This window comes from Pecten maximus, chromosome 14, assembly GCF_902652985.1.
Source record: "Pecten maximus chromosome 14, xPecMax1.1, whole genome shotgun sequence".
Classification (NCBI taxonomy): domain Eukaryota; kingdom Metazoa; phylum Mollusca; class Bivalvia; order Pectinida; family Pectinidae; genus Pecten; species Pecten maximus.
In genome coordinates, this window is record NC_047028.1 from 35841318 (window position 1) to 35864573 (window position 23256).

At 36.7% G+C, this 23256-nt stretch overlaps 2 protein-coding genes across 2 annotated transcripts; one reads left to right on the forward strand and one right to left on the reverse strand.

The window, feature by feature from the left end:
* Positions 1-1276: 1276 nt before the first annotated feature.
* Positions 1277-21698, reverse strand: LOC117342951 (solute carrier family 22 member 6-A-like). The gene is made up of 9 exons (XM_033905255.1): positions 21583-21698; positions 17101-17525; positions 16105-16526; positions 14784-15017; positions 13539-13673; positions 11599-11681; positions 10877-10994; positions 10265-10337; positions 1277-1684 (listed from the first exon to the last, which is right to left on the reverse strand). Exons 2-9 carry the CDS (start codon positions 17413-17415, stop codon positions 1460-1462), a joined length of 1605 nt encoding a protein of 534 aa, XP_033761146.1. The 5' UTR covers positions 17416-17525; positions 21583-21698; the 3' UTR covers positions 1277-1459.
* LOC117342952 lies at positions 7510-10072 on the forward strand. The gene is made up of 2 exons (XM_033905256.1): positions 7510-8669; positions 9028-10072. Exon 1 carries the CDS (start codon positions 7715-7717, stop codon positions 8666-8668), a length of 954 nt encoding a protein of 317 aa, XP_033761147.1. The 5' UTR covers positions 7510-7714; the 3' UTR covers position 8669; positions 9028-10072.
* Positions 21699-23256: the final 1558 nt, after the last annotated feature.

Consider the following 23256-nt stretch of genomic DNA (forward strand, 5'->3'; position numbering starts at 1 on the left):
TTATAAACGTTTTAATTTTGGTTTTCAACTTGATTATCCATAATTTACAAACCATGACCTTGCTTTTCCAAGTAGGAGATATTTGGATACAACATTTTATAAATGATATACGTAATCTAATGTGTTTTCCTCAATAAATTATGTTGATATCATTAAAAAAAACACTGAAAATTATAGATATGTACATTTTATCATCAATATATTTCCATATATCCGTACATATTAAGCGGGAACAAAAATTCAGAATGTAAGAGCACGAATATAAACAATTTGGTATAATCCACGATGACGTTGAATTATTACACTTTTGGATTAAAACAGACTTTGATAATGATCTCCAAACAGGTAGAATACAATAGAACAATAGAACAATTACACACTCTGCTATTGTTTTAACAAAACAAAAATATAAATTTACATAATGACTGTACAGTTGGCGTTCATGTAACGACTTAGATAGATTCTGAATATCATTCTTTGAAAGAACCTATATTTTATTATATGATGTATAAACCTGCAACGATCACGCCATGAATCCAAACAATGGCATTGTAACGCATGGAGATTAATTAGATAGTCACAAGTCCAGTCAGCCTGTTAAATCATCTATAAAAGCCCACCAGGGAACCAGACCTGAGCAGCTAGACCTAATTAACACGTGGACCTTACAGACACCTTTATACAATCAAGTTAGTTACATTTGAAACCATAGCAGATGGCCTTTCTTTTACATACAGATGGTCTTCATTGAAGGTTCGACTGTACTTTACGTTTGAGATTATGACGGGTTTTTTTTAAATAAATTATCCGTTACTGCTTTTTAAAATATTTTTTACCAGAGAAATATCGAAAATTGTTCATTCTATAAAAGTGATACTTGTATTTATTTTTCACTAGTGATCAATATTACTTTTTTTTATATTGAATATCACTTTTCCTGATTCGACCAATCAAAACTCTGCTTACAAACGGCAGTTGTGAAAATTAACAGTGGACCAGGTATATTTTGCTATAAACCTGTAATAAACAGAGAATATGTATCAGTATCTTCAGTAATATCAAATATATTTCACTTGTGAGGCTTATATTTTGATATTGTTCACGCGTGCTCAATATATGAGCTTCGCTCGTGAAATATATTTGGTATTGCTGAAGACACTGTAAGATATCCTCTATCTTTCTTATACACTACATCCTACGTAATATCAAACACCGAGAAAACTATTTTATTATGAAGAAAATTTCAAATAAAAACAAAAAACAAAAACAAAACAAAAACAAGGAGAGATATTTTTATGATATCTGAATTTCATATAAGCTACACACACTGTATTCCTCACTGCCACGGATGCCATGTTTAATGTGTATTGCGACACAAGGAAAACGGTGACGTCATGTTTCACAGAACATATATAGTAACCTGCGGTTTCCATTAAACACGGACAGACTAAAATCCGCGTCATTCGTTGACCGAGGAGGACCTTTCTGCCGGAACTGTAGTCCGATACTCGTTCCTATCATTTGATTGTAACAGTCTTTCCTTTTCCGGTGTTTTATGTGTCTGTTCCTCGATTGTATCCTTTAGGGGTACGCCTTTAGTCTCTGGCACAAACATTGTACAGAAGGCGGATAGGAGCATGAGGCCACCACACAGAAAGTACATAGTTCCCGGCACGCGGTTATTCTGCAATAAACAAGAAATGTAATTGACAAATATAAAACACATGGTCTTCAATATTCACCTCAAAAATATATGTCCAGTTCTCAGGGAATAAAATTCAATAAAGGAATCTAAAAAATGCTCCACATTGATATGTTTTTACTAAAATAATCAAAATTAAAGGGATATAGGCGACTGGTTTTCGCAATTTTTTCGCGTAATATTCAAGGTGGTACTTAAAACTCATTTTAAGACATTCATGATTGTGTAGAAGAAAGTCTAAAAGTATTTGTCGTTGCCTTATGTAAGATATATACCAGCCGTTGTATGGGTCTTTATAACGATTTAATGTATTGGATAACTACATACAAGACAAACACCAAAGATACTTGGTGACGTACATGTATGTATGATCTCTATCTGCGTGTGGGACATCATAGGTACTTGGTGACGTACATGTATGTATGATCTCTATCTGAGTGTGGGACATCATATATACTTGGTGACGTACATGTATGTATGATATCTACATGAGAGTGTGGGACATCATAGATACTTGGTGACGTACATGTATGTATGATCTCTATCTGAGAGTGTGGGACATCATAGATACTTGGTGACGTACATGTATGTATGATCTCTATCTGAGAGTGTGGGACATCATAGATACTTGGTGACGTACATGTATGTATGAACTCTATCTGAGTGTGGGACATCATAGATACTTGGTGACGTACATGTATGTATGATCTCTATCTGAGAGTGTGGGACATCATAGATACTTGGTGACGTACATGTATGTATGATATATATCTGAGTGGGACATCATATATACTTGGTGACGTACATGTATTTATCATATGACTACCGTTATATACGGTGTCATAAACCCATCACATAAATTTTCTTTATGACACTAGTGTAATAACACCTTTCGCTACGCTGATTGGCTGGTTCCGTGAGAACTGTATTCATACGCGTGGGAACGACCTACTTCTTTTTACTACGACTCGTAAAAATGGCGACTAGTGCTTGTAAACTTTGAAAAAAAATCAACTGAACGACAAATTGGTCTATTAACATAACATATTGTACAATCAAAGATAAAATCCAAGATGTAAACATCCTAAGTTTTTTAATTATATTTATACTATAAGATATTAAATTAGGCCTGGCAAACATCTATTTTATGACCCCTAGTCTAGTAACATATTTCAACTCCGATAGAAAATTGCGGTTGCGTTGTCCGATGAGACATATCTAGTCTAGATTCTTTTCAAATAAACAAATAATAACATTATTTAATAAAATCCTCATGAAAAACGGCAATGTAGTTTGTTACAACTTGCCTTCAACGGTTACTCAGAATAACATGCTGACACTGTCGTCGACAAACACGTGTAATGTCAAAACAAACAACACTGCCACAAATCGGCATCCAAAGTCGCTTTTCACGGCAGTCTGAACACAATGTTCAGTGGGAATATTCACGGTGGAACATTTCACATCTCCATAAACTCCCGCGAGGACGAGGATAAACACAAAGCAGTGAAAAGGCGCCGTACAATGGTTCTGTACGACAGCGAATAGACATTTGTACAACGAAGCCTCCATTATCGCGCCAAGTGACGTCACGGCTTCGTCACATCAAAAACAGTCGCTCATGAACTTTCAAACTAAAATATTTTCCTCATTGTTTCAAACACCAAGGACAATTTATCTATTATAGACTAAATGAAAAAATGCTGAAATTTTGTTTTGAGACGTGTATTTAATAAAATGAATCCCTTTCAAGAGTCAGTTGTGTTAGAACTATTTCTTCTCTCGTCGGTATAATTGACCTACTTCGAAGGTTCGGGTGATTTGGTTGAGATGTGACGATTCAAGGCAAAAGAGAAAATCAGTTTTTGATGGGGAACGATGAAAGAAAACGTCATATGATTAAAAGAATCTGTCATTCGTTTCCCTTCATATTAGATTGATGATACTCGTTTAGAATTTTTTATTTTTGCTCGCCAGAGGCTCGCAAAAATAAAAAATTCAAAACTCGTATCATCAATCTAATATGAAGGGAAACTCATGACAGATCCTCTATGTATGATCTCTATCTGAGAGTGTGGGACATCATATATACTTGGTGACGTACATGTATGTATGATCTATATCTGAGAGTGTGGGACGTCATAGATACTTGGTGACGTACATGTATGTATGATATATATCTGAGAGTGTGGGACATCATAGATACTTGGTGACGTACATGTATGTATGATATATATCTGAGAGTGTGGGACATCATATATACTTGGTGACGTACATGTATGTATGATATATATCTGAGAGTGTGGGACATCATAGATACTTGGTGACGTACATGTATGTATGATCTCTATCTGAGAGTGTGGGACATCATATATACTTGGTGACGTACATGTATGTATGATCTCTATCTGAGAGTGTGGGACATCATATATACTTGGTGACGTACATGTATGTATGATACTGAGAGTGTGTGACATCATATATACTTGGTGACGTACATGTATGTATGATATCTATCTTAGAGTGTGGGACATCATATATACTTGGTGACGTACATGTATGTATGATCTCTATCTGAGAGTGTGGGACATCATAAATACTTGGTGACGTACATGTATGTATGATCTCTATCTGAGAGTGTGGGACATCATAGATACTTGGTGACGTACATGTATGTATGATCTCTATCTGAGAGTGTGGGATATCATAGATACTTGGTGACGTACATGTATGTATGATCTCTATCTGAGAGTGTGGGACGTCATAGATACTTGGTGACGTACATGTATGTATGATCTCTATATGAGAGTGTGGGACATCATAGATACTTGGTGACGTACATGTATGTATGATCTTAATCTGAGAGTGTGGGACATTATAGATACTTGGTGACGTACATGTATGTATGATCTCTATCTGAGAGTGTGGGACATCATATATACTTGGTGACGTACATGTATGTATGATCTCTATCTGAGAGTGTGGGACAACATAGATACTTGGTGACGTACATGTATGTATGATCTCTATCTGAGAGTGTGGGACGTCATAGATACTTGGTGACGTACATGTATGTATGATATATATCTGAGAGTGTGGGACATCATATATACTTGGTGACGTACATGTATGTATGATATATATCTGAGAGTGTGGGACATCATATATACTTGGTGACGTACATGTATGTATGATATATATCTGACAGTATGGGACATCATATATACTTGGTGACGTACATGTATGTATGATCTCTATCTGAGAGTGTGGGACGTCATAGATACTTGGTGACGTACATGTATGTATGATCTCTATCTGAGAGTGTGGGACATCATAGATACTTGGTGACGTACATGTATGTATGATCTCTATCTGAGAGTGTGGGACATCATATATACTTGGTGACGTACATGTATGTATGATATATATCTGAGAGTGTGGGACATCATATATACTTGGTGACGTACATGTATGTATGATCTCTATCTGAGAGTATGGGACATCATATATACTTGGTGACGTACATGTATGTATGATATCTATCTGAGTATGGGACATCATATATACTTGGTGACGTACATGTATGTATGATCTCTATCTGAGAGTGTGGGACATCATAGATACTTGGTGACGTACATGTATGTATGATATATATCTGAGAGTGTGGGACATCATAGATACTTGGTGACGTACATGTATGTATGATCTCTATCTGAGAGTGTGGGACATCATATATACTTGGTGACGTACATGTATGTATGATATCTATCTGAGAGTGTGGGACATCATAGATACTTGGTGACGTACATGTATGTATGATCTCTATCTGAGAGTGTGGGACATCATAGATACTTGGTGACGTACATGTATGTATGATCTCTATCTGGGAGTATGGGACATCATAGATACTTGGTGATGTACATGTATGTATGATATCTATCTGAGAGTGTGGGACATCATAGATACTTGGTGACGTACATGTATGTATGATCTCTATCTGAGAGTGTGGGACATCATAGATACTTGGTGACGTACATGTATGTATGATCTCTATCTGAGAGTGTGGGACAACATAGATACTTGGTGATGTACATGTATGTATGATATCTATCTGAGAGTGTGGGACATCATAGATACTTGGTGACGTACATGTATGTATGATCTCTATCTGAGAGTGTGGGACATCATAGATACTTGGTGACGTACATGTATGTATGATCTCTATCTGAGATTGTGGGACATCATATATACTTGGTGACGTACATGTATGTATGATCTCTATCTGAGAGTGTGTGACATCAAAGATACTTGGTGACGTACATGTATGTATGATCTCTATCTGAGAGTGTGTGACATCAAAGATACTTGGTGACGTACATGTATGTATGATCTCTATCTGAGAGTATGGGACATCATAGATACTTGGTGACGTACATGTATGTATGATATCTATCTGAGTGTGGGACATCATATATACTTGGTGACGTACATGTATGTATGATCTCTATCTGAGAGTGTGGGACATCATAGATACTTGGTGACGTACATGTATGTATGATCTCTATCTGAGTGTGGGACATCATATATACTTGGTGACGTACATGTATGTATGATTTCTATCTGAGTGTGGGACATCATATATACTTGGTGACGTACATGTATGTATGATCTCTATCTGAGAGTGTGTGACATCATAGATACTTGGTGACGTACATGTATGTATGATCTCTATCTGAGAGTGTGGGACATCATATATACTTGGTGACGTACATGTATGTTTGATATCTATCTGAGTGTGGGACATCATATATACTTGGTGACGTACATGTATGTATGATCTCTATCTGAGAGTGTGGGACATCATAGATACTTGGTGACGTACATGTATGTATGATCTCTATCTGAGAGTGTGGGACATCATAGATACTTGGTGACGTACATGTATGTATGATCTCTATCTGAGAGTGTGGGACATCATATATACTTGGTGACGTACATGTATGTATGATCTCTATCTGAGAGTGTGGGACGTCATAGATACTTGGTGACGTACATGTATGTATGATATATATCTGAGAGTGTGGGACATCATAGATACTTGGTGACGTACATGTATGTATGATCTCTATCTGAGAGTGTGGGACATCATAGATACTTGGTGACGTACATGTATGTATGATCTCTATCTGGGAGTATGGGACATCATAGATACTTGGTGACGTACATGTATGTATGATCTCTATCTGAGAGTGTGGGACATCATAGATACTTGGTGACGTACATGTTTGTATGATCTCTATCTGAGAGTGTGGGACATCATAGATACTTGGTGACGTACATGTATGTATGATCTCTATCTGAGAGTGTGGGACAACATAGATACTTGGTGACGTACATGTATGTATGATTTCTATCTGAGAGAGTGGGACATCATTTCGCGACGGGTCCTAGAATTATATCTGAAATATTTATTTTTCAAGAATTGTAAATATTACGTGTACCCTATGTAATTATCGGGTGCGTGAACTATGTGTATATATGTATAAACCTGTATGGAATCTGTTGTTGAGAGATTTTGGGAGGTCCATAATGATAATCCATCACACCCACGTCAGATAACGTCACTATTACCCCGGGGCATACCGGTATTCACGAGACCAAGGATGGTCCTGTTAACAGGAAGTATATAACTCGATCGGTCTGTCTACTCCAAAGATGAAACCCTCTGATTGGTTGGTAAGTATTTCACGTGCAGGGGTAGACAGGTGCGAATTTGATGACGTTCTCATAGAATGTGTATTCCAAATTCAGGGAAAGCCAGAACACATCGCTCAGGTTGATATATAACTACACATCAGGTCATTGCCATTTTATTTAAAAGATACCGTGACCTAAGATTACAGTGACCCGTGTTATTAGGGTAGTGGCACCGTTATAGAAGTAATACCCCACTACACTGATACAACTATCCACCAAACAGGAGACCACTGCTAACGAAGATAGCAGCAAGCCATGAGGGGACTCTGTGTCGCAACACTTTTGCTGTTCTTTTCCTCCGCAGTGACAGCGGGAGGTTACGGACACGGCCAACGACACCACGGCAATATCTACGGACATAATATCATTAGAACATTTCCAAGACACCAGCAGTACCTGGTTGGTAGACAAAGACCGCTTCAGCATCAGTTTCGGTATATCGCCCATCAGAGTCCCGTTGTACATTCTAACGTCCAGTACCAGGGCAGAGGTGTGGTCTCTACTGGATTAACGTCACCTTTCGTACACGGTAGAGCCCCTGGTACTATAGGAACATCTGGTGCTCTTCTGCAGCATCCTTCACAGACAATTCTACCGACACATTCCGTAATACATCACAGTACACCGAGTGTTCTAAATAATATAGGCTCTCCGGGAATGACGTTCTTAACGGCAGGAACACAAGGAATACCTGTTCAAAGTAGCACTCATATTGGAACACAGAGCGTATCTTTTCAAGCTCCAAGTGGGGTTCCAGTGTCGCCTCAGGTCCCGGCCATACAAACTACAAACGGACTTTTTCCAGCTGCGACACCGTTATCCCCCATCGGAATTCAAACCGGAAGTCCACTATTTCAAAATAGCGCCATTGGCTCACAGCCAACCTTCGGTGGTGTTTCAACCTCAGTAACCGGAAACACCCAAAACAATGTAGGAATGCGGGATCTCGGATTGAATATGCCCATAACCTCAAATTCTGGTTTCGACTCGGTGCCATTGGCATACGAACAAGAGCAGAACGGCCTCAAGAGTGGCGTTCCCGCCCTAGGGATTCCATTCGATACAGAGGAGAAAGTTGGTATTCCTAAATTCGGAGGCTGGGCTCCTCCCAGTGTGAACGATGTCGTTATACGGGAAGACAATACGCTTCCAATAACAACACAACGCCGATCTTTAGCTTCAATACTGAGGAATTTCCACATGAAGTAACGTGAGTGAAACTTAACCAGTGCCTTGTCGATAAGTATAGTCTTTCCCATGAAATTGTAAATATATTTTTGTATTCATAATTTAATCTTTTTTCCGGAAGAATATGCTATTTCGAGGAAAACTTTAAAATATATTGGTAAATTAGTCATGGAAAACAACAAAACCCATTCGTGACAAATTGGGTGCTTTATATCATTTAGAATGCAACATTATTTATAAATTTCATATGCGGTCGCCTATAGTATTAGGTTGAACTTATTTTTAGTGCCTGTAAATGAATCGCACATTTGTCACTCTAAACTGACGTGTAAGGTTGAATGTATTATAAATAATAAAAATGACAATGTTTCTGTTTTCAGCCAATTACACGATGGGAGGAAGGATTCGTCATCTGTGCTATTGAACAAAACATTGTAGACCTAATTACTATATGGATGGGAATATCTAATTTTAGCTCTGAAAAATTATATGTTGGATGGGTTATTTGATTATTACATTTTGGATGGGGTATCTGATTATTACATTTTGGATGGGGTATCTGATTATTACATTTTGGATGGGGATATCTTATGATTACACTTTGTATTCGTAGTAATAAGCTTGTTACACGGAAGAAGCAAGAATCAAACAGTAACACTCTGAAATTAAAAAAATCTATTATTTTCATGATCGAAGAAAATATTAATATCCGATATTTTCATGAAAGGGGAAGGAATAAATGAGTTATTATATTTTTATTACATTTCGGGAATGGTGGATATAACTACATTTAGAATGGAAGAAACGCAAATTACTGTTTAATTAGAGAGATGTAATTTCATTATGGATTGAGGTATCTGCTAGATGCAATATGGAAGTAGTAATAAGCTAAATACACTTTGATTGGAAACATGTAAATTCATTATGATTGGATGTACCTGGTTATTACATTACGGAAGTTGAAATCAGCTTATTAGCACATTGGGATGGAAGAAGCTACAGATGTTCTACAACGGAAACGCATCACAAATATTCAAATAAAGAATAAAGCTTTAATTTTGTACTGATTTGAATTACATATTGTTTCAAAATGTTTTTATTTATTCTTCTGCAAAATTTTTTATTTCTTAAAAGTGGAATTTAGTATATATATTTCAGAAGATATGCAATAGATAAAGCGGAAGTACAGGTTTATTATAAGTCAGTCGTGTGATACAGCATTACGTTGGAATAAGTGAAATAAGATGAAGTCCTCAACAGTCGGTGTCTTGATTTTAAACCTGATATCACCTTTAACAAAAAATGGGGAAAAAACCAAAAAAAAAAACCCAGAAAACTACAATTGAGGAAACTTGACAGAGGGATCCATAACATGGAGTTGACAAAGTCCTCTTGAATATTCAGGCCAGTCAGATATCATAAATAGCTTTTATCCTTTAACTCCAGTTGTACAGTTGATAAAACTGAAGGGATTCGTTTTAGATATGAAATGTCTCCGAAAGTCTATGATCAAGCAAATTGGTGATAGGTTGTCTATTCCTTGAGGCATGGTCAGTATTACCCCCGCGAAGAAGTCAAACAGATATATCCACAATGTAAAAACATACAAACACTTACCACGTAAACAATTAAAGGCGAAACCATCCCTCCTAGCCTCGACAAGGAATTCTGCAGACCATTGCCAATATTTCTGTAATTTCACACAAGTTTATCCAAGAATTAAAGGAGAAAAACAATGTAACAGAGCACGTTATTTATCAATTAAAAATCAATTAATCGACTAAGGATCGAACTCGGGACCTCTGGCTTACTAGTCTTACGCTCAACCGATCAATATCAGAACTCGAATTTTCCCACGGAAAACAACAGCGTTTGCTTGTGGAGCAAGACTAAGTATTTCCCGGGTCTTCACATGGGCGCCAATCGTAACAATGAAAGTTTAATCAAGTTTTGATGGATTGCTTGATTTTTTTTCATTAAGCCCTTAATGAATTTGAATTTATCATCCCAAAATAATTTTTTGGATACTATCTATGTTATATTCATTTCGGGGGTGACTAACTTTGAAATTAATATAAGAACAATGTGTTAGTTTCAATGAGTACCAGTGTTCCCAAGATTCTGGAAATGACGAGGAGGGTTACAATAATCATCGAGGAAGAACAATCTACTAACTACCAATTTACCTCAATAATCTAAACGATATAAACAACTCCTGCTACAACGTACCTTACAACAGTGGGATAGGTTTCCGCCGTGAAAACGATCAAGGAAGTCCAGGCAGCACCAACGCTTAACTTACACGTCAGGGCGAATCCGTTAATTATTACATCCTTCTGTTGGACATCTGGAGTAATGACAAAAACAGCAACACAGTTAACATTTTAAGGTAAACACTTCCTGGTAAGATTTCTAACAATACCTGCAACTTTGTTGTTCTAGGTATGGGCATTTATTTTGGCGCTTTCAAATTTTAACGTAATGTCCAAGTTCAACATATTAAAGTAACAATAAGATGCACACCAAGGATAGTCTACGTAGAAAAAAAATTAAGAAACAGAAATTATCTGATTAATTAAATGTAATGTTTATAATAAGAATCAACCGCTAAAATAGGAAAACTGCCAAAATATGCACATTTACAGTATCAAACTTATACCATGGGATATATATCTTCCTTACCAGACAATAAATTATTCATATAATTGTTCTTTGTTTTAAATAACATTGTATCTTAGAGTCTCATTACATTGTATGGGAAAATGCAATCCAACTTTTAAACAGTAAATATACAATGAACTTCGTGAAAATAGCCTTGTCCAGTTTAACTTATCATTTTCTATCTTTCCGAATCTGTTATAACGTCTGATCCAGATTTCACCTCCAGTTTGACCATCTTTAATTTTGACAGCTGTAAAAACGACTGTGTATAAATAACTTTCTGAGCTCACCTGAAACTTCCACAACTGCCACCACAATACCTGCCAGACCCCCAACGACAAAGAACATCAGACAAGTCAATCTCCGGCCAATACTGATAAACAAACAATCAGTCACTTCATGTACGAGGATTATCTACATTAAGTACTTTTAGTTTCGACCAAAGGTGGTATCTCCAATATGACAGAAAAGTCCGTGTTTTATTATCCTGATATCAAGATCACATTCAACTTGCTTTTTGGCTTCATTCCTTGGGGAATTTACCCCCATTACTTTAGTAGTATAATTATAAGTATCTAGTTACTATGTTTAGAATATTGTTTGTAGTTTATGTAATTATTTTTTATCTTTCCTTCTTGAATCGCTCAAGAGTTTATCGTCATTATTTTGTGTCTCTTGAATCGCTCAACAGTCTCTTTTTGCCTTCTCTGAAACCGCTTAAGATTATCTTCATTTGAATCACTCCAGAGTCTAGATCTTGATCTGCAGCCTGCTCTTAAATCGCCTAAGAGTACTTTCTGCTCTTGAATCGTTCAAGAGTATCTCATTTCCTCACAACTCTACTTCCTTGTAACTTAGTTAAGGTGTTATCTTACTGAGCCTCTCTGGAGTTCTGCAGCGTCTTGCTTGGTATTTTTATTGGTGAGGTAAGATGAAACATACTTAATTCAACAGTAATTTGATGTTTGTTTACAAACACTATGATTACACTTCCTATTTTTAATAGAACCAATGGAGCGTGCTTCCTTACCAAGGAAATCCTTATTACATATTTTTCATTTAAAAAAAATAAAATAAAGTAAAATAAATAAATAAATAAAAAAATAAAAAAAAACAATAAAAAAAATACCAGCTAAAATATTCAAGATTTCCATTCAATGATAATTATGTGGACCTGCTGCGTTTATGTTTGATTTTAGAACGTTACTTTGTAAAATATCACACTGCAGTTCTAGGTACCAATAAATAAGCGTTGTAGCCGTATTTTGATATTGTATGCATATTAAATAATGTTCTCAACGTGCTTCACAGGATGATGCCGTTGTTGCTATGGGTGATATAAACATAATCGTCCCCGACCTTGTGGGTGTGACAGGGAAATCTCAATGGTGGATATTCTTGGTTGTCTATTAGTTGTCTATTTCTCTCTCACGTCCTTAAGGTGGGAGATAATTATTTTTTCTGTCGTATTACTGTTTTGATTACGCACGGTCCATTTGTTCAAATCATCCAATAAATTTCTGAATATTCATATTTTATTTTTTTCATTTTAGTTATTAATCAATTAACCCCCCAAAGGCGTAACAATTGACTCACGTAACTTAAACATCGTGTGGGATTATTAAATTGTCATATACACGTCAATAACTAAACATTGTGTTTAGCATCAACAAATATACATTAAACTTTTGACTTATGACTTTTGGGATTGTCATCACGCTGATTATCATTTGTGCGTAGAAAAAGTATGATTGGAAAGAAATGATAATACCCTGCCGTGGAGATGTGACGAAGAAATCTTGATCAGATGGCAATAAAAAGGAGTGGACAAAGTTACGGCATCCTCTAAGACTCGTTAGGCAAAACTAAAAAATTGGTTCAACGTGAAAAGCTACCTTGAATTGGCAGTAAAATGTCAAGGCATTTGATAAGAAAACCTTTGTTTTTCTGTTCATCCGGTGTGCGCAGGTTGTTCTATTTTTAGATGTTTGTGACATACTTTACTTATGATTGTTGACGTGAATGAACAGAATTCAAGGATATTAAATGAATATAAACAGATAAGGGGTTATGAGGTGTAACCTGATGAAATTTTCAATCAACAAAAACATAAACCTGCTAGTCAAGTACACATCTTGAGAACGTGATATTATCTGGACATGACCTATTTTATGACCTTGTCCTTGTGTTATCAATTTTATCAAGTTATAATTACGGTAATACTACTAACCAGTTGGCCATGTAGTAGGTCACAATCTGAGCGGGAATGTCGATGATATTAATGAGGAAGATGTTGATATAGATATCACCAGAGAGGCTCTGCACACCAAAGGAAATGGCGTAGTATACGTAGGAGGCTGTAATCCTGGCAACAAATAAAAGAAAATCTATATTTGTGTTTTGTTATATATCATGACTATGCTGCATATGCTACAATAGGACGATATACGTATATGCCAACATGTCAACACTATAACCTACCGACTTTATGCTCAGACTATAAAGTATTTGTAAGACATGGGCGCCCCTGATCCTATGCATATTCCTATGATGTAGATATAAATCAAATCTTTTAAGTAGTTCGCAAGGTATGAAATTGAATCGGCACGATACAGGACACACTGTATCCAATTCAAAAGGGATCAAGACCTCTGGCCTTTATACCTTGATCGATTACCATCCGAATATAATCAGGTATAAAAATTGGTGTTATGATACCTTGGTGTATATATGAAACGAATCTGTTGAGGTGTTATGGAATTATGACATTAATTCATGAAAATTATGCAGAATGGGTCAAAGGTCACGTCAAATGTGACCTTTGACTATTTAATCAACACCAATCGCCACCAGATGTAGAGCTTGGTCTTATAGATACAGTGTATGTCCGTAAGCTTAACTGATAATTCCTCGATGACGAAACAGCTGTGCAAGGTCTCAATATCACTGACGAGGCCTAAAAGGGCTAAACAGCATATTTGGAGTGGGACGACTGGTTCGCCCGTTGTCAGTATAATGTGACCGGGTGGGGTGTGCTGCTGGGTCTCTTCGGCAGTATGCTTCAGTGAGGTAGCACTATAAATCGGCAAAAGTTCTGGCCTATCACAAGGAGATTTAACACGAACATACCACAGCCTCCCAAAACACACATACGCACTCACCACATGCATGCATGTCGCACGCACGGGAGGTCGTCCTTAAATGACCTTAGCTGTTAATAGGACGTTAAACAAATTAAACCAAACCAAATTAAACAGTTATATGATGTCAATGGCATCACTGACGAGACCTAGAAGGTCTAAACAGCTACCATAACTAAGGAGCCCCAGGAAGACAAAAAGCTGTATGATGCAGCTTAGTTCATTTTTACTTCACTTTATCTAACTCCAAAGTTTTATTGAAAGATGCTTATATCGTGTGTGTCATATGTACAATCCCTCTATAATACAATCACATTCATTATATACAAACTCACCATCCAACCGACAAAAGTAAACTCTGCGACAAAAGTTTTCTGGAGCATAAGATATCACGCAAAGTAAATGCCTGTTTCGATTGGCTGATCGAGACATCATTATCCACAACTTCTGGTAGCGTCGACAAATCAGGCACGCCCTTCTTGTTGGTCTTCGCGATATGATGAACAACCTTCACGGCATCTTCTTGTTTTCCGTGTGTTATCAACCATCGAAAACTCTCCGGCAAGTACCTGGATATTTAAAAAAATAAAGATAAATAAATAAATACATCCAGGTACTAATATTCCATTACAATATACAACCAATCTATCATATTCAGCGAACTACTCTTTTATACTTCAAGTGGAATTATTAAATTAAGAAGCTTGTGGTGGACTTGCGGGCAGTTACATTTCACGGATAAACATGTAAAATATCTTTTGTAACCAATAAAACCAGTGGGCGAGGTCTTTGATAAAATTAACATAACACAGCTGATCTACGTAGTATAATATTTACATTTGTCTGGCATTGTCACTATATAGTCTGTTTGAGAGCTCTGGCATTGATGTACGTTTAAATGTCGTCCATCACGCGTTACACACAAGGCTAACGCACATTATGTTGTTTGCTTGCAAGGCTCTGGCATTCAAATATATCATAAATACATGTGTACCATACAAAAACAGTTCAATGCTTACGAAATACAGTGTCTGATTATATTTCAGTGTATTTATAAAGAATTCCACAGGACTGGGGGAAATAGTTCGTATATCATAAATCCGTAATTGGTTTTAAAAAGATGTTAATTGACTTCGTGATACGCAAATGTTTGCATCAAGCCAGTTCGTGTTTGGACAGTTTTACAGTATATTACGATGATGCGTTAGAAATAAGCAAAATATATGAACATTAATTCTAAATAAAAATCGAAAACAAGTGCAGGCAAAAGTTTACAAAATTCAGTTTTGCACAGAGACGCTTGGAACAATACAGTACAAGACAAAGGGTTCCGGAAGGATACGCGTCAACTGCAATACCTTCAGGTCTTTAACACATTCGGATCACCCTGAGGTTGGCTATGTTCCGGATGGTCTTTAACACCAAGCGATCGGTTCATAGGTCTTAATATTGCATTCAAGGGGGCATATTGGGCTATTGCTTCTATGAATTATTCATGATAAGTTGGAAGAAGAAAGGCAAGACTATTTTAATTTTGTCATTAGATGACTTCTACTTGGTATGCTGTCGCAAATGAACTCGTCTTTTGATTGAACATTAAACAATGAAAACAACAAAACCAAACCTCTGTGGACATTGTAAAGAAGAGCTACCTACCACCAGGCCAACAGCCACGGGACAGAGGTGAGGGCCGAAGCTAGATGCAAGTACTTCCAATTGTGTAGCCACATGCATACAAAGGCGAAAAGACCACTCCACACTGCCCATATAGGGAAAGTCGTTGTCATAGCTCGATATCTAGCCGGAGTAAACTCTATCAAATATGTGTAGAAAACAGCAATATAGCACCCGACGGCGAAACCAATAAAAAACCGGAGTACGGCAAACATCTGCCAGGACACCGAATAAGCTCCGATAGCATTAGTCACAGCCAGGGTCAGCAAAGATAGGAAGTATATAGGTTTTCTTCCGTATGCATCCGCGAAATGTCCAGAAAAGAAACCGCTGATGAAAAGTCCCGCCATTTGGATAGTTGTAATGGTGGATGTTATCAGCTCCCGATCACAAACCAAATCCCACTTTGAAATAACAATAATTATTAGATCCTGCTCAGCATGAAAGCTGCACATGATTCATGATAATACATTGTCATTTCTATGCCATAAGACTTTTTTGTTTGTTTGTTTGGAGAGTTCTAAAATAGTATATATAAAAGAAAAAACTTAAAATATCTTTGCTGAAAAATAACCGTCATGACAGGCTAGATGTATGGATTTCTGCCATTTCATAAAAGGTTCAAATCGCGTCAACAACCTTTCATTAACGACATACCACCTTATATCACGCACCATAAACAATCCAATTAGTACATATTCCATTATACTGGAAAGTAACATTTGCATGTTTAAAGAGTTGGGTTACATGGCGGTGTTTATATAATCATATAAAACATCTTACATTTATCAACATCATTGTACTGTTAGGTAAGTGTCATTTTATCTTGCAAGCATGGGGACATTCTCGCCAAAGAATTTTGTATTACCACTTAACCAAAAACTATCACGTTTTTTGGCAATTATTTATCCTGTGCCTACAAAACGTAACACAAATCTCAAACTAACTACATACAGCTTGAGTGCTGTAACAACCTACCTCATTTACGATATTGTACATATTCTTCTGAAACCTGTGTCGACTGCAGGAACCGGAGGACGCATTAACTGGTGGGGAACACTTCTGGAAAGAGGAGTTCATCCAGGGAATTTCTGTCACTGGACTGTCTGTTCTGTTTACGGAATAATCGCACCACCAATCAGGTATCACGCCTACATATGACATCATCATCATACTCCACGCGACTGGCAGCTTACTTCCCATTACCACTGTGTACATGAGGAATTGGAAAAGTCCGAACCCACCACACTCCTTCAGAATGGTCTCAAGGTATTCACTCAATGACTGCATCATAATTTGTTTGTGTGGCCTTCAACGAATTGGTGGCTGTCGATGTTCCTACGGACAGTTGAAAGTTGCTTTGACTTTGCCTATTCATCTAAAAACGCTGGCTGTCGGTAATTCTACAATCAGTGTAAAAAACACTAAAGTTTTAATGTGTTGCATATGTTTATCAAAAAGATACGCATTTAATATAGAATATGTTAGATCCCTAGAGGAGGCATTGAAATACATATATTTTATCCTGACCTCTGTTATGTACATGTAGCTTTACACGCTGTTCTATGATGTAATATTCGGTTGATTAATATATAAAGCGGATGAAAAATTAGCATCGCCGCAACAAAAGGCAAGCACTTTTTCATAAAATTATGCATATCACTCATTTATTTTGACAATACATTTTCATCTACGTGCTGTCAGACATGCTGTTGTTATAGAATTTAAACTACAACAATGGTTTGAATTGATATTAAAAACAAAGATAGAATAGTTAGCATTCCTTTCTTTGTTACCAGATTAGGGCACCACTTTGGCGCTTTTCACGTCATTACAGGTAAAAATGAGCAGAGACTGACATGTTTACCGAAATATATATACAGTTAAGGTACAAATACGATAAAATGCATAGCAATATAAAACAAGAGATCCCAGAGGGATCTTGGCGCCCACCATTGAATGATCTTCATAGGTTCCATGTCAGATTGATCTTTTCTCTACTTTTCCCTTCTTCTAAGTCTTACTAATCTGTGTAAATTCAGAAACAGCCCTCTATAGCTAGTACTTTTCAAACAAGGGGAAGCTATATGTAAAATTTAAGATTTAGCGATAATGGCTGTCTGTCGACCATGTTGTTTTTGGATTGGTCCCAATATGCAAAACTAGGCACTGAGGGGAACCTACATATGAAATTTGAGAAAGATCCCCGAGTGCTTTCTGAGAAATAGCGATAACAAACTTCAATTGTCAAAATCCAAGATGGCTGCCTGTCGGCCATGTTGTTTTCCGATTGGTCTCAAAATGCAATATGCATAACTAGGCAACAAGAGGAACCTACGTATAAAATTTGAGAAAGATCCCTTCATTACTTTCTGAGAAATAGCGATAACAAACTTCAATTGTCAAAATCCAAGATGGCTGCCTGTCGGCCATGTTGTTTTCTGATTGGTCTCAAAATGCAATATGCATCACTAGGCACCAAGAGAAACGTACATATGAAATTTGAGAAAGATCCCCTCAGTACTTTCTGAGAAATAGCGATAACAAACTTCAATTGTCAAAATCCAAGATGGCTGCCTGTCGGCCATGTTGTTTTTTGATTGGTCTCAAAATGCAATATGCATAACTAGGCACCAAGGGGAACCTGCATATGAAATTTGAGAAAGATCCCTTCATAACTTTCTGAGAAATAGCGATAACAAACTTCAATTGTCAAAATCCAAGATGGCTGCCTGTCGGCCATGTTGTTTTCCGATTGGTCTCAAAATGCAATATGCATAACTAGGCGCCAAGGGAAACTTACGTATGAAATTTGAGAAAGATCCCTTCAGTACTTTCTGAGGATTAGCGATAACAAGAATTGTTTACGGACGGACGGACGGACGACGGACGGACGGACGGACGGACGGATGGACGGACGGATGGACGGAGGGACGGACGGTTGGACGGACGGACCACGGACCACGGACCACGGACGCAGGGCGATTTGAATAGCCCACCATCTGATGATGGTGGGCTAAAAAACGAGAATGTATTAAACATAAATATTATAAGCGCACATTGAAAACTGTCGAATAAAGTATCCTTGCGGTTTCATTTCAATTTTCGTAATATGACTTGCGGTTATAATTTCGGTTGCTTTAGATTCCAAACGTCCAAACAGTTCCGGTAAAGCAAAGGTATTCAGCTAACTCTGTCATTTTGTGATATTGAACATCTGCTTGTACGTATGTATCTATGTTTCTACATGTACAATTCTATGTGAACTGCACAGATATCTGTCCTTCCACTACTACATAGTAATGTTCAGAAATTATAGATCACGCATTAATTTACCACTCGTATACTGCTCTGCGATAGAGTTCTTTGCTATTTGGAGAGAAAACAGGCAAATTTCGTTATCAATCGAAATTTCAATGTGAGGTGATAACAAAACTACACGATTAGTTGTGGACGCTAATGACAATATCGTAATCCTAGACAGTGAAACGGAAAAGGGCCAGAAATGAATATCTCTAAATGACGTAATATGCTGGTACTTTTTTCCAACGTGTACACATGTACATGTAGTACTCGATTGATTGCCAGGTTTGCATGGGGAGGAGGTCAGGCGACCTTCTGTTTCAACCTCAATTTCTAAAAGGATATCTAATAACTATCCATCAAACGCGTTGTCAATGTTAATACGATTTATTGTTGATCTCAAAAATGCAAAAGAAATAAAAAAAAAAAATGAAAAAATGCAATGAATACCCAGGAATGAATTATGCGAACTACACCAATCAGCATCATGCATCGGTCTATTGCTGTCTGCTATTCTAAGAGATTTTTCACTTCATAAATAGACTTAATTACGGATTGAATAAAGTTATGTTGAGGTATATGGGGGTATAAACCTCAATAGGTCTTGAGACAATTTTTTTGAACTTTATTGAAGTTTATTTCAGTATGAAACCTTTATATTCCGATTACTACAATTTGAAAGTGCAGTTTGTGATAATCTGATAATCTGAAAATCGCCTAACACATTGCACATCCTGAAGGACAGATTCAGGAATTACGAACCTGACGTTTACACTATGCTGACGCAGCTTCCAATTTAGTTCATCTGAGCGAGTAAATCCCAACTACTGTACATTTCGCTTGAAAAATTTCAACTTTAATATAAGTTGTGTTATGAGCATTGTGTTATTATATCTATAAATGCTATATTAAAATGAATTATCTCAGTAATTGGACATTGATTTATACCTTTTGCTATATTAGCATGAATATGTAGATTATATTTGTCAAGTTAGTGCTTTAGCTAGACCTGTATTTATCAAGTTAGTGCTTTAGCTAGACCTGTATTTACCAAGTGTTTGTGTTAAATACTATTGCTCATTCTTTAATTATGTGATATGCAGTATCATACAACTTTTGTGATAATTCAACTGTTTCTTTTTTCATGAATTCATAATGTTTTTCTTATAAGATATATCAAACATAAAATTATATTGATAAAATTGTGATATACAAAGTAATTTTTCTATAATGGTAACTGTTTTAAATTATATGGTGCAGTCTTATGACCGATTGTTTAAACATGTTTGACTAAAAATAGCTTTTGATATGAATTTAATATGTTTTACATGCGTTTTGTTTATAAGTTGATAAATAAATACTTTAGATACAATATAACTAAATCATTAATAAATTATTTGTAACTGATTAATAAATTAGAACATATTAGAAAATATTCAAAATGTGGTGACCTCATTCTTTTGAGTTTACCTGTGTCTACCCGAGCTGTCAGTATTTTGATAGTAATCATCTGTGTTGTTTTAGTAAAACACACCTATTCCACTCTGGCCAACATTTTCCTCTACCCATTTCTCACCTAAAACTCAAATATTGGCCAGACTGGAAGACACCGAGGAAATGACGTTGAATGCTCATGTGACAATCTTTAATTTTTGTGACGTTTGGGTTGCAGATTATACAAATACATAAATAACACCCTAGAAAGTTGCTGTGACGAATTTCAAAGCAATACGAACACAAAAACACATGGAATTAACGGCTAACTCTGACCTCTTGGGGATGCACACACTAATTCTCAACCGCTGTATAAATCACTCAACCGCACATCACATTAACCAAACAGAGTGCATTACTTGTATGTACAGCGTGCTTTATGAGGGACAGTTCAAAGTAAAAATTAAACGTGATTACAGCGGGTGGATCAACCAATATACCACATCAAAATACACATAAGGAAATCCAACCAGGTTTCATAAAGACTGGTTCCAAGCGAAAGAACATGTCAAGGATTTCAACATCAGCTCCGTGTTAGCTTGAGTGATAAATGTGTGGACTAGTTCGTATGTCGGCTGTCATTATATAGCCGGTAATGCTCACTAATCACTATAGGTCGTATACAGGTCATAAAACAGCTTAACTATAACAAAATATACAAACCTGACATGGTGATTTCGTCACACTCCAAACAAAAGACGCTGAATTATCATCCATGAGTGGTATATGTTGTCAGTTATCTGCAGCATCAGTTAAGTTCGCCAATGTCACAGTGTGGTGTTATCTGATAACTTATCGCCCGAACCTTATGATACTATATTTCAGGTACGTGATCTAGATAGGACTATTAAAAGCAAATAACTAGGACATATCGGTGGACAGGTTGGGGTTATATACACTGTGCGTGTGGCGTGCATGTGTTTTTGAAGGCTGCGTATGGTTTTGATTGTCTCTTTGTGATAGCGCGGAACTGATGCCGACTATATAGTGTTACCACATAGAAGCACACTGCTGAAGACATCCAGCAGGACACACCACCCGGTCACATACTGACAACGGGCGAACCAGTCGTCCCACTTCCTGGTATGCTGGGCGTTTAGCAGGACCATTTTCGAGATATTTTTGTATGTCTCGGTCAGGGAACAGAACCAAAAGCCTTTTTGACAGGGGTGAACGCTAAAAAACTTCAAAAGTGAGGCAATGAAGGGAGACATTAAGAAGAAGTTGTTAGAAAGAAAATAATTGCTGCAGCTGCACTGTTGTGGTAGCGTATGGAAAAACAAGAATATTTTATTCCTGATACTGAACTCAGTGATAATGAATAACAAAAAAGTCAGTCTAGTCATAGGTGTGTGCATCATATAGAAAAATCACTGCTCGTATTAATATACAGTTTCTAATCACATGCATAAATTTCGAAGATGTAGAATGTTGTCCAATTAAGTAAACTGAGATTTTTTCGAAATTTTTAGAAGTTTTTTTATAGTATTCATAACGTTTAAAATTGAATAATGAAGCGAAATCATGACAAAGAAAATCAAAACATATTGTGAATGAAATATCAAGAAATGTTCGTCTCAAAGAGTGTCACCTAAAACGTCCTCTGATGCTTTTTCGTTATGTCCTTGGTTGAACTTTGGTTACTACATTTATAGAACATGTAGTTTTATTTGGTCTGGATTGAAGATGCGTTTAAATTATGACGTGGAAATTTTCTTCCTTGCTGCTGTTTCCCAACATTCCTGTTTTTCTTCAAATTCGACACTTTCTCTCTTAGATCGAAGTACTCCAGAATTAGACCACCGTTGCCACATGCAAGTTCCGTTTTGTTCTTGCGAAGATAGTTTGGTCTGCATTGTTTTCTTTATTGTAAATTCAAATTGCATTGGTTTTTTTTTTATAGATGAAGTACTCGACGCTGGTTTTTGTAAAGCTACTGTAAAAACATCTCGAGAGTTCTGTAGAACTTACTCGACGCTGGTTTTTGTAAAGCTACTGTAAAAACATCTCGAGAGTTCTGTAGAACTTACTCGACGCTGGTTTTTGTAAAGCTACTGTAAAAACATCTTAAGAGTTCTGTAGAACTTTCATGTGGTTCTCAAGATTCGTGATTTCACTTTGGAAATGTTCACACTCTTCTCTGGGATATTGCACTGATAATACAAGTTCATTGTTCTTTTCCACGAGGCATTTTAAATCACAATCATAATGAGGATCCGACTTTGTTATGTCTGACAAATCATTATCAGAAAGTTCAAAGAAGGGTAGGAGAAACTGTACCTGTTTCCTACTTCGGCAAGCCTTTCTTTAAGCATTCTTTATAAGACTTGTGCTGGA

Excerpts from the sequence above, each read along its gene's own strand:
- LOC117342952 (XM_033905256.1), top strand. The coding sequence starts at position 7,715 with ATGAGGGGACTCTGTGTCGCAACACTTTTGCTGTTCTTTTCCTCCGCA.
- LOC117342951 (XM_033905255.1), bottom strand. The coding sequence starts at position 17,415 with ATGATGCAGTCATTGAGTGAATACCTTGAGACCATTCTGAAGGAGTGT. Across the intron at positions 16,527-17,100 it reads TGTACAATATCGTAAATGAG|TGGGATTTGGTTTGTGATCG; the intron begins GTAGGTTGTTAC and ends GTTATTTCAAAG. Across the intron at positions 15,018-16,104 it reads CCGTGGCTGTTGGCCTGGTG|GTACTTGCCGGAGAGTTTTC; the intron begins GTAGGTAGCTCT and ends TTAAATATCCAG.